The sequence below is a fragment of the Rhamphochromis sp. 'chilingali' genome (genome assembly GCF_963969265.1).
Source record: "Rhamphochromis sp. 'chilingali' genome assembly, chromosome: 4".
Lineage (NCBI taxonomy): Eukaryota > Metazoa > Chordata > Actinopteri > Cichliformes > Cichlidae > Rhamphochromis > Rhamphochromis sp. 'chilingali'.
The window spans coordinates 4,405,886-4,418,524 of NC_137948.1; the positions used below are offsets into that span (position 1 = coordinate 4,405,886).

Genomic DNA, 12,639 nt, shown 5'->3' on the forward strand with positions numbered 1-12,639 from the left:
ATTTGCAAAGCAGTGGAAATGAATGTTTGAATTATCTGAATGAAGAGAAGTCACTAATGACGTCAAATACTGAGCTCAGAGATGATCCGTTATTTCACTTTGACGGACACCAGCTGACTCAACACTTAGCCCTCTGTCCTACAGGCAGGAGATGCAATCAGCCAAAACAGCTACTAAAGCATCAGGATTTCCAGCGTCTGTGTTAAATTCACACAAACACCTTCGCCAGTCACACTCAGGTCTGCTGAAACCTCAATGAAGACAAGTACGGCATTAATATGAATATGAAAACTCAACTCTGTGAGTATGCACCCTGCTTTAATGTGATCTTGACAACTCATGCTAGGGCTGGATTGGCTGACCCTGAGTTATGCTGCTACAGGCTCCGGCTCATGATGCAGTCCACTCTTGTTTCAGGCTTCAAGTGTTTATAGGCCACTGCTGCACGTCTTTGAATGTCGTCTGCTGTGTTGTTTGTGGTCTCTGTGTGTTCTCCTATTCTTTTATCCTGAACTAGGGGACATCTGCTCCAAGCTGAGGGTGAGCCCTCTCCATGAGCCTGGTTCTGATAGATTCTTTTCCTGTTAAAAGGGCGTTCTTCCTCGTCACTGTCGCTAAATGTTTGCTCATAGAAGACATCTGGATCATTGAGGTTCTCTATCTAATACTGCAGGGTGTTTACCTGACAGCAAGTCCCTTGAGATGACTTCTGTTGTGCATAAATAAAAGGGAGTGAACATGAACACAGCCTCAAGAATAAAGATGCTCAACAGGCTGGAAAAGGTTCGAAAACCCCCAGATTACACATGACAGAATTCATGACCCAAGTTACCCTCAATCAACAAAGATCAGTCCAGTAAAGTAGCCTGTAAGTGTCTGAAGACCTCTCATTGGCTAAGGTGCATACCTATAGGTTTACAATCAGCTACATAGCGGACAGCGATGGTGCATGGCAGAGGACCGAGGAGAAAGCACGGCTCTTCAGAAAAAACATTGCATATGAGGTTAAATCTAATATTTTCACTTCAGCTGTCTAACTGTATTCCCTTTAAACAAGAGCCTGTAAATGTGTGGAAATAAGATGTTGCTTTTGGTCATATTAATGTAGAAATCTTAAAAAAAAAAAAACAAAAAACTGGTCTTTCTGTGTATCATGTTTTATTCCTCATATAATAGCCTGCTGTTAATAATTCCATGGTTGTGCATCAACTCAAGGTCACGTATCTCATGAATTACACATTTTACAGCTCTTTTTTTTTTGTTTTAAATTAGGACAGTTTCAAGTTGAAAACATCTCCAATGCAATCTGTTGAGCCTATACTAAAAGGTCAGCATTTTGCTGCCGTGCACCCTTACCACTTTTACTGCTTTGTTTGTTGCTGTGTTCATCTCTGAGGCAGACAGGTAGCATGAAGGGTCAAGCAGAGAAGGCATGTGTGTGACGGGTTCACCCTACAGCCTGGATTTTTCTCTTTGAAGGTTTTTTGTTCTCTCTGCTTGCCGTGGCTATACATACTAAGAGACCATTACAGGAATCAAAGCTACAACATAGTCCATTCTTTAAGATTGTGCCTTTGTCTTTGACAGAAACTACTTTGAATTTCATTTTGATTTAGCAGAAAGACTCTCACACCATTGTTAACCTTTCACGTCTTTGATGTTGCTGTTCAGTGTTTTACTCGCGGCCTAACGGCAGAATGAGACGAGAGGGGAAATGCTTTCCCTACCGCCATCTCTGACGCAGACTAGTGTGACGTTTCTGGGTGCTAAAATTCTCCTTACAGCATTCAGGTCATATATTACTTTTTCTACTTTACTGCAGAATAATTCTGGTGAGACAAGTGATGAAAGACAAACAGGACGTGAGAGCTAGAGCATGAATGGATACTGTCAAACCCAGCGACTAATGTTGGTGTGGTTGAGAAGGTGGAAAGTGGGGAGAAAGGAAACAGAAATGGAAGAAGAGGTTATTTCATCAAAGGTGTTCTTCATCGCTCTAGTGGTTTTACCATCGTGCCATGGGAGTCGTGCCGCAGGAGCTGTGGCTGTTGTGTACTCGGGCATTACTCTTGTAACACTCATCCACGAGAGAGTAGTGGGGGGAAAAATGGCGTGTACAAATGAAAAGATCAGACAGAAAGTACAAACAAGCAAAAAGATTTATAGTCAAGATAATAAGAACCATGTCAAATAAATTGTGGAGAGAAGACTTGTTAGAATTATGACTAATCCCCACTAATCTCGCAGAAACTTGGGAAGCAAGTCAATAGTGAACCTGTAAATTCCCCAACAAATAACACAGCTGCACCTCCTCTGGGCCCACAACAGGTGAAATACTTCTTCTACACGTAGTTTCTCAGATATTAAGTATGAACAGAGCAGAAATAAACAGTGAGTGATGAGTCACATAATTTATCATTTATGAAATGTAACAGCTGGAGGAAAGAAACTTTAAGCAGAGTGAGTACAACTGAAAAAAGGAACAAACAATCCTAATTATAATCCTGAGCAGCAGGTTAATGACAAGAAACATGAAAGATTTAGCTCTACATAGAAAACCTGTGTGGTTTTTGCATCAGGAGAAATGCATTTTTATCATCTCTCTTATTTTTCCATATGTGCTCAGTTTTATCAACAAACTTGTTCTTCAGATTTTTCAAATTAAAAGCTTACAAGTGAATATGTAAATATGTTGTGTTCACACCTCTGCTGCAGAAGCGACAGGATATTTCCAGAGGACGATAAAAACCTGCAAATGACACCTTTAACTTTGTGATGGGCAGCAAAACAAAGCGGAGCTGCAAACCAAGATCATGCGTCCAGCATATATTTCCACATTAGTGGAAAGTGTTGACTTTCCATGAACGCAACTTAAAGAGAGATTCGTCCCAGGACATTTGTGCCCATTTGTTTAGGGATTTCACAATCCAGGCAGATGTTTTTGCATGCAGTGATCCAAAAATCAACAGCAGGTAACCTGATGTAGGTAGTTATAGCTATGTGTGCGATCGAAGCTGGAGTGAGCCTGAGCTGCAAAGGAAGCTACATCAGAGTTCACCACAAAGGGAAGAAAAACTAATAATCAAAGATTAAAAAAGCAACCTGAGAAAGTCTTTCTATGTCATACCTTTGGTCTTCTCTGGAGCAGGCCGAAGCATCAACAATTAGCCCCTCCCCTTAAGGCCACCCTCACTATTCTGCAAACTTTCTTCTGATTAGCTGCCGCTTGCAAACAAACGATTTAACCATCACATGGTGCAGTCAGACCTGTGTGCCTGCGAGGACCATGGCAGTAAATCTACTCTCATCGACATCATACACCATGAGTGGAAAAAACTTCCTGAAATCGGAGCATTTAGAGCAGTCCGAGTCTTGAGCTTTAGGCTCATTGGATTTACTGGGTCAAGCTTGGGTCCTCTACCAGAGACCTGAGAGTTTGAGGGTTCTGAGCAGTATCTCCATTGTTCCCAAAACTGAGGTAGCATGGGGGCCTAGCCTGGGACATACCCTTGCTGGGATTCGAACCTCTGACCTACTGTTCCTACTATCCAGCTACTATTAAAGGTAAGATAATAAAGGAAAAGCAGACTAGATCACCTTTAAGGTGGATAAACCCTACAATCTGAGAAACCAAACTACTATGAAAGCCACTGACAGAGTTGAGGGATTAGAAATATCCTCTCCAAAGAACAAAATGATGTTTTGGACAGGAAAGGAAAACTGCGTCACTGTGGGACTGCTGCTGTGTACAAAGCACCAAAACACACACAAAAAGGAAAAAGAATATAAAGACACACAGGACAAGAATGAGCACACGAGCTCACAGTTTCTCCGTGTACACCCTCATCCAAAAACTAATTAAAGTCCAGTAGATAATAGAGATGTGGAAGTAATGTGTGGATGTGCACTCACAGGCTGTCAGTGACAGGCAGAAATCATAATCTGAGTAGGTGAAGACAAGTGATTACTCACCTTAAGCAAACAGAGTGTGACATGTCATTAAGAGACTGCTGACACAGTCTTCAACTTCAGCACCTCAAGGTGCTTTCCAATGAGATGTACTGTTTTCTGCTGAGATTTAACAGCCCGTTTTTAAGTTACTTACGGCTTCAAAAACCAAGTCTCACTCAACTTAGTTTATCGGTGTCACTTTACCCTACCCCCGCACCTAAGGTTTGAAAAAGGAGCCACGCTGATGGTTCTGTGAAACTACTAAAACTCTGGATATGACATCCATATTGAATGTTAATATCAATCTCAGTGTATGTGCCTACGAGCAAGAGATCTTCCACACTCCGCCGTTTGGCACCCGCAGGTTTATGCAAGAAATGCACAGCTTTAAATCTGCCAAACTGCTGCTGCTTCAACTGTGAGGAGGAAACAAAGGCTGGGAATTATACCTGCAGGATGGAAAACAACAGAGAGGGCTGACAATGACGGCGACGAGAGCAAAGAGACAGACGGGAAGACAGACAGGAGAGAGTGACACGAGGAAAACAGGATAATGATCTCTTTAGACTGAGCCCTCCTGTAAAGAGGGAGACAGTCAAAGGATGGCTGTGGAGTGCCACTTACTTCTCAATGAGGTCTAACGTCACCCCTGGCACCAACTTGGCACTCTTCTGCATACAAAACCTGGGGGGGAAAACACAGGGAAAGGTTAGTGATCAGGGCTGTAATGAAAACAAGAGGGGCTCACAGACGAGACAATGCAATAAAAGCGTTTGGCCTCTACAGCACAAATTTTATGACCAATGAGGGAAACAATCAGCGGATAAACACTCAAATGAAAAACGAGCCCTTCAAAGATTACAACCACTGAGCACTGATAAGTGTATTTTGGCTGAGTTACAGTCAAAGGGGAGGGGGGAAGGCGGCGAGATACACATCGTATTTCTGAAATGCCTGTCAGGGGGGCGGGGGTTGTTTACTATGCGCGGTTAGCTCCGAGAGGTCGAGCCAGCTGTAAGTCACAGCAGGAAGATGCTCGGCGATGACTGTGAGTCATCACACACCTGGAAGAGCGCAGGTGTGTGCACACAAGCACACGTCAGTCACACAAACATCAGCTGCAGGAATGTTAAAGCAGGAAGGAGATTCACATCACAGCCAGAAAATCATTGGGTTCCCTCACACACAAAGATTTCCAGGTGATGACTAGTTTATTAATTGTTCTAATCCATAACTCACGTTTTTAATAAAAAGAGATACTAATAAAGACAAGGACAAGTGGCGAGTCTGTGTAGACATGCACCTCGTGCAAAAAGAGCTAACAGTGGTAGGATAAAATATTTGGAAGAAAAAAAATTTGGCGCACTTTGTGATAAATAAATAACAAACAAAAAAATCAGCTGCTTCTCCACGGAGTCTCTTGTCCTACTGGTGGACAGTAGCGGCAGTCCTTACTCTGCTCTGACCAGTAAGGTCAAGGTCCTTACGGCCCTGTGAATGTCCTTCTGACAGATGATTAACCATAATGCAGGACGGCACCACGCTGGCGAAATATCACCAAAAGCACCTCAACTGGCAGCTACAGTACAGCAATGGAGGAGTGATGATTTGAGCTTCTTTTGCAGGCACAGATCATAAACGCCTCTGTATACCAGAGCATACCAAAGTAGTTCCTGTGTGTGGCTTTATCCAACACCCAAAGCTTAGGCAAAACTGAGTCATGCAACAGGACAATGATTCTAAGCACAGGAACAAATCTCCAACTGAATTATTAACAAAGAAGAAAAGTCAGTCATACAAAAATAATTTTCTGTATGACTATAAACGACCCTAATTAATCACTTCATGGTTAATGCAACTTTTTAAATAAAAGAAGGCTTTTAGGAGAATGTGACACAAAATGATGCAATCCATGCTGAAAGCCAATAATGTGGAAAAAAAGAAAGTGATGCATCAGTTCATCGAGTTAAAAATGACGTGAAAATGTGAAATAGCTCCGTCTGTGAGAACCACACAAGCTGATAAATTCAGCTTGTTCAAGAAAAAGAAGAATTGATTTATTCCTACTTACAGGAAAAATGTTACCAGGCAAAAACAGATTACATGCTACTTGTTGCTTTTTACACAGCTCCCATTCAGCATGTCGATCCACCTGTGATTAGTTATTGATTCTGTTTTTCTCCACCAATGTTTGAAGCCAAGCCACATGCTTGAAAGTGAACTTGCCAAAATTGACAGAAGTCGTGCATACATTATGAAATTGTATCCCGACTATGATGGAAGTTTTGGCACTTGAATTCGAAGGTTTTTTCCTGCTGCTGGAGAATAATGAGATCCCACATGGCGGTACTGTGACTTCCTGCTTCTTTAAAGAACAGCAAAGATCCTAAGTGTCACTGACATCCATGAAAAAACAAGTGTAAGAATGTAACCAGGAAAGCTTGTTCTAGAAAGTCTTTTGGACTCATGATATGTACATAAAAGCTTTGCTGTTTATGGTGAGCACAGGTATATTTGTTTTCCTCCGTATAATACATTTTAAGATCGCCCTGCTCACACCTACTATTGAATTTCATTTGAGCCGCAGATTAAATATTTTGTTTGTTTTTGTCTGCACTGGTTGCAAAAGGGAATCTGTGAATCCCCGGACGTAAACAGAGATGATTAAGTAAAAATGAATTTCAGGCAAAAACAGACAGACCAAAGTAAACAGAGCACAGATATAGCAGGAGGTTGCATCAGGGAGTGTGCGTTTCCACTCTGCAGGGTGATGGATGGGAGACGGGGTAGAGGGGAGATTGTACGGGAAAGAGAAGAAGATGGGAGGGGAGGAAGAGAGAACTTGGTGGCATTTGATCATGTCAATATCTATAATAAGTCTGATCCACATTCTTGCTCTATTTGGTTGTGATTGCAAATGATCAAAAACAGACTGACATTCTGGGCACCCACTGCGATCAAAAGAAAGTAATTCTGCCAGTGCTTAACATTGCAGCACATGAAGCTCAGTTTCAAACGGTTTCCCTCTCCTGTGTTTACATTTGCTCAAACCAAACCTATGAATGCGGCACAGAACATGTTTACTGTTTAGTAACGAGACATTAAGGAATTAAAAGTCAACAATAATAATGGATAGAAGTTCAATATAACACTGTTAAAAGACACAAACCATCAGGAAAAACGAATATCAATCAGCAAGCAGGGGACTCAAAATGTGCGATGTCATTAACCAAGAAGGGTACTCGCAGAGCACATTCCTCACATACTGTTGGCAAAGGATTAATATCAAAGCTGAAGTGTTTCCCATTAATTTAGATCTTCTTTTTTGACAAATAAATAAAAGATTGGTCGCAAGCCCAACTCCACTTTCATGGACTGTAGCTAGCGATGGTAAACCTTTTTGTCTTCTGCAGCCTCAGTCAGTCAAACGGTTGCAGCAAGTGAACAAGTTCTCCACCTGCTGCAGGAACCACCAGTTTGTACCAGAATAAGGACTATAGCTGTTATCTGTGTTGGAATCATTGTGACCACAAGATGACACACTGACATCCTGGCCATTAGGTGACTAGCAGTGACTGGAGTCTTCTGGAAGAAAGACTTGCCATTTGGCAGCCATCAGAAAAACAGAACATGAACAATGTAACTGGTCCACCAGCTCGCAACTCATTACGATTCACAGGTTATTGCAGGGGTCGGCAACCTTTCTGATGATGAGTGCCATCTAAAATTTCCTCAGAAGTCAGTGTGCCATATGATTGCATTAGCAATAAATTTAATAACGCTCTATATTAACAGTTACACACTATATAGAACCACTTTATAGGATTATATTTGTTCGCAGATGTTGGCAGCTATCAGCGAATAGTTATCAGCGAATAGTTATCAGCTAGACACAGGTCTCCGAGTGTCCAGCATTCAGAGGCTACCTGAGGACTCATGTGAGAGAAAATCTGCTCACACAGACATGTCGAGCCAAATACTGTCAATAAGGCCTCTGCAATGTTCTGAAGACGGTTAAACTTGTCAGGTAGTGATGTCCAGCAGCTCCATGAACACGCACAGCTGTGGATTCCAGCTGCGTTCGTAGTTCTGCCAACTTTGACCCCCACAGAGTCTAGCTTTTCAGTTCAATCAACTGCATTTCGATGTCGCATTAACTCAGCCAGTTAATGCGAGACAAATCCAGCTGCTCAATAAAGCTTTCTGGTTTGATCAGAAAAGAAAACATTGGTCCATACACCTGAAAGTCCTGAAAACACATTGTGAATTCTGTCTCGAGTACGGATGTATCCGAGTACTCCTGCGGTGCTGATGCTGTGCGGAGCAGACAGCTCCTGAAACATTTGAAGTGTTGGGATGTGGAAATTTCAACATCGCTTGAAAAAACTGACAGCTAACAACATCCATCTCACCGATAGGCTAAGGTATTTTTTAGCCAATTACAAGTTGAATCTGGTAGTTGGGGTTGATAGCTAAGATACCGTCATGTGCAACGCTGGCCTGGCCATTTATTTTTTAATGCACCTTCACAAATTAATTCACTGCATTTCGTGCCATCAGTTAACCCTTCGCCTGCCAGCTGCGGCACACGTGCCCAGGGTTGCCGACCCCTGGGTTATTGTAATGTGTAAAGCACAGAAACCAGAGCCACTCTCTGTTGGGTTTGTATCTTCTCCCAGTGTCTGGGTGGGTTCTCTCCCACAGTCCAAAGGCAGGTATGCACGTTTGGTTAACTGGAAATTCTAAACTGGCAGTAGGCGTAAATGGTTGTCTGCTGCCCTTTGACAGCTGGGATTGACACTAGTCCCACCTTCTGTAATTTGGCATATCTCACTGACTACTTGACAGCCAGTTTTCAGTGAACAATAGATGGATCAACTGATGGTCCAAATGCTTCTCTCAGGTCTGGTGTCAGATTTCTAGTGGGGTTTTTTCCTTTCAGACACAGTTCATTTTTCATAGTTTCAATTAAAGACATGAGGACAAATTTATGTGTTTCTGTAACACCCTACAAGTAACAAACATTCAATTTAAAACTGATTCATGATTGTAGAAACAATACTGGTTCATCCCGAGAGTTAAGTGCCTTTTTGAAGCTTTAATGATTCATAGGTCAGGGTTACGTAGCTTAACACACCAAAACTTTCCTTTGAAAATAGTCGACCACAAGGACTGGACGGAAAATGAGTGAAATAGCAGCCAATGTCCAAAGAATAACATTGACCCTTCAGAAATTCTGGAGAACTTAAAACAAAATAAAAGTCAAATACAAAAGAATTTGGGTGACTCAAGACTTTCACACAGGACTGTATGTCAAACGTTTATCACCAAAGTCAGAATAACAAATGATTTTGTCCTTTCGAAAGAATGAATGTCTGTGCAGAGGTTCAGGACCACCTATCCAATAATAGTTATTTAAAAATGTTTTTCAGTCATCACATCAAAATATTTATCTCTTCCATCCCCAAAGCCACAGTGTTCACTGGCTAAACAGCTCATCACAAAGAACAACATGAGTTAACATACAGAAGACCCAACTTTGTGAATAAGTCTCAGGGAAAAAAAAATCTACTAAAATGTGTAGAAGAAGATTCTGTACCTTTATTCAAAACCAATTCATAGTTGAAAAAAGCTCCGAGATACAGATCAAACCTTTTTGTTGTCACCACTCTTCAAAGCGGCTGCTGAACTTTGGACTGCACCTAAACTGCAGCCAGTGAAATACATGCTCCTGAAGAAGACAAGCAGGTAAGTTTACTGAAGTACAGAAGGCCAGCAGGGCAGAGATGAAGAGGAAATTGGGGGATTATTACTTACAGAGAGCAAGGCAGCCAAACTTTAATTGGGTTGGTGAATAAGTGAGCGTGTGGGCACGGAGCAGAGAGGGTAGGAGTGGGCATGTACATATTAGATTCTGAGGAGGAAAATGAAGCGCTGCTTGTGTGAAGAAACTACAACGCTGCTCCGAGGGTAGGCGGGTGGTGGAGGAGGAGTGGGACGAGGAGAATGACTCCTGCTGTCTTCCACAGCTCATTACTCCTTCAACCAACTTGCACGTTTCAAGTCAGCAACTTTATCATTCATGTGCTTGAAGGGTTACTGCATGATCTCAAACTTAGATTAGGTTTGAGCTCACGCAGTAACCCTGCTAGGACATGAATGAAATTATTATGCATGAATTTCCATGCCATACTGTGGTAGCCAGTGGCTTCACAGTGTAGTGGTTAACACATTCGCCTTAACACCAAAGATCCCCACCAGGAGCTATAGAAGTGGAAGCTGGTCCCCAGCTTCAGTAAGTGAGAGAGTTGCATCAGAAAGATCTTCCTGATATCCGAAATAAGGAAGCATTCAAAAGTAAAGCAAAGCACACCATATTATGGCAGCCAGCATTAGTATTATCATTAAAATGTATGCTGACACCCTAATGAGGAAAAAATAAGTAAAGCAGTGCTGACCTGGGAAAATGTAACCTGGGTTATTTTCTGCAGACACACACTAAACATTTCATATGAAAGTAAACAGTTGTCAATGCTAGCAGAGACAAACTAATGTTCTAAAAGAGGACGCCCTTTCACACATTCAATGAAACCATGTTTATTGCTTCTAATAAACACAACACACGAAGCGAGAAGCTCTCGCTGCAGTGGTCGGTTGCTTTGACACAAACACAAACAACAGCAACCCTCACATACATGAATTATTGCCCTACAGCGTTTACCAAAGGTCAGCAATTTCATTGTGGAGGTACAATTTACAGATGTTCCCTAAATGCCTCACATGCAGGTAGAGATTTCTAGATTTAGTAGCGAGTAACCAGAAGCATAAAACGATTATATGCTTGAACTGTGGCTCTTGAAAGTTTGTTTCTTGCTCCTTTTTATCTCCCACTCAACCCCTTTTCAGTCACCAAGGCTTTGTGTGAGTTGGATCATTAATACTTCATCCAAATATCTCTGGCCCGAGTCCTGAGGCACAATGTTTACTGATTAATTGGCATCTTGCACGAGCAGTTTGGGAAATCTCTGGGATGTTTGGGGCTTTATGACTGGGTCAAAACTGAAAGAAATAGTTGAACACAGCTGCTGTTTCTCTGTTAGAACCGCCTGATTGACCATTTTTGTTGTGTTTACTTCCACCTGTTTCTTGTTTGTTTGGTTTTTAATTTTTGATATCAGAGTTATGTTGTCATATATTATAGTACAATCAGGTAAAGATGCTTTGGGAAGATAATCTTCAAAAATATTACTTTCAGATTTAATTCAAAACAAACAAACGGTTTCCTTTTCTCATTAGTTAATGTGAACGTTCAGATCTATAGTTGAGGGGTGAGTTAGTGTTTGGTCGCTGTGGTAGCTGAAATATTTAGGTTTGAGAGCTGCCAAAGCAGGAGGCCATTGTTAGCCTGAAACAACCAACAGACCTTTCAGAGCCATGCGGTAAAGTTTAGGAGTGACAAACACAGCAATGAGACACGTTTGTTAAAAGGAGGGCTGCACTGACGAGCTCAGAAACACCAAAAGGCCTTAAATACCACAGAAAATGATCGCAGATCTCTTTCATTGGTGAAGATAAACAGCTTCACAAAACGCTAAGTCAATAACACATCAAGTGTACGGTTTCATCATCAAACTCTACAATCAGAAAAATACCTCAAGATTCAAAACACTGAAGAACAGAAAATATTAGTTTTGTAATTCTGGAGCAAATCAGTTGATGTGATTGTGACCTTAAAACATCCTGTACCATCAGTCAAACAATGGTGGCAGAGTGACAGCATGACTATGTACAGCCTGGCTGCCAATGGAAATGTGTGTCTGGGGTTTTATAAATGATGTGACTGCTGACAGAAGCGGCAGGATGGAGGCTGAAGTGTAAAGTGCAACACTCCCTCTCATTCAGTCAAATGCTGCAAAACTGATAGACGGCGCTTCACAGTACAGATGGGTAACGACTTTAAACACACAAAGAGCCTGATAAGGCACAGAAATGAAACGCTCTTCCGTGCAATGCACTTAAACGAGTCGGTCACCTGAGGTTAGCTGAGCTGAGCGTGCACGTATAAATATCAAATGAAATGCTTATGTTTATGCTATTGCCTAAAATACAGAGGCAAGCAGAGGAAAGGGTATTACAGTCATCTAAAAGCTCAACTACAAATTAAAATATTGCCGTTTAAAATGTTGAAACATCATTCTGGTTAGGTGATTAATAGTTCAACTGATAATTAAACTAATAAACACTGAAATGAGATGAGCAAACCCTCTGTGAAAGAAATAACTGACCCTAAATTGGCTTGCAGACAAAAATTTAAATTAAATAAAACAAACAAACAAAAAACTATGCTATGTCTGGCCTGGGGCAATGCAAAGTAACCTCCCTCAGCAACGCTTTGCAGTTTGGGGTTCCTGTTTTCTGCAGAGTTATTGATTCCAAGTGCTGCTTGCTCTGACAAATACAACTTCGATGATCCATTATTTTATTTTATAGTTTTAGTTTCACTGAACGTGTGAAACTTATGACATCTAAAAGTGGGAAACCAGGGTGTGAATTATGCATGCCTTAAAGTAATGCACTCACATTTGAATAACTTCTTTCTAGTGTTGACCACTCAAAGTGCTTTAGACCTCGAGGTTAACCATACATTTATGTAGCACTTTATTGTATTCACCAGAGAAAACCCGCGCG

At 41.5% G+C, this 12,639-nt stretch overlaps 1 protein-coding gene across 4 annotated transcripts in view; it reads right to left on the reverse strand.

The window, feature by feature from the left end:
- Nucleotides 1-12,639, reverse strand: part of rptor (regulatory associated protein of MTOR, complex 1) — a 215,254-nt gene that overhangs the window by 104,521 nt on the left and 98,094 nt on the right. For all 4 annotated transcript variants that reach the window (XM_080879217.1, XM_080879214.1, XM_080879215.1 and 1 more), the window contains exon 8: nt 4,576-4,635. In XM_080879217.1, coding sequence (XP_080735343.1) covers nt 4,576-4,635 — 60 coding nt within the window. The remainder of the gene's footprint in view (nt 1-4,575; nt 4,636-12,639) is intronic.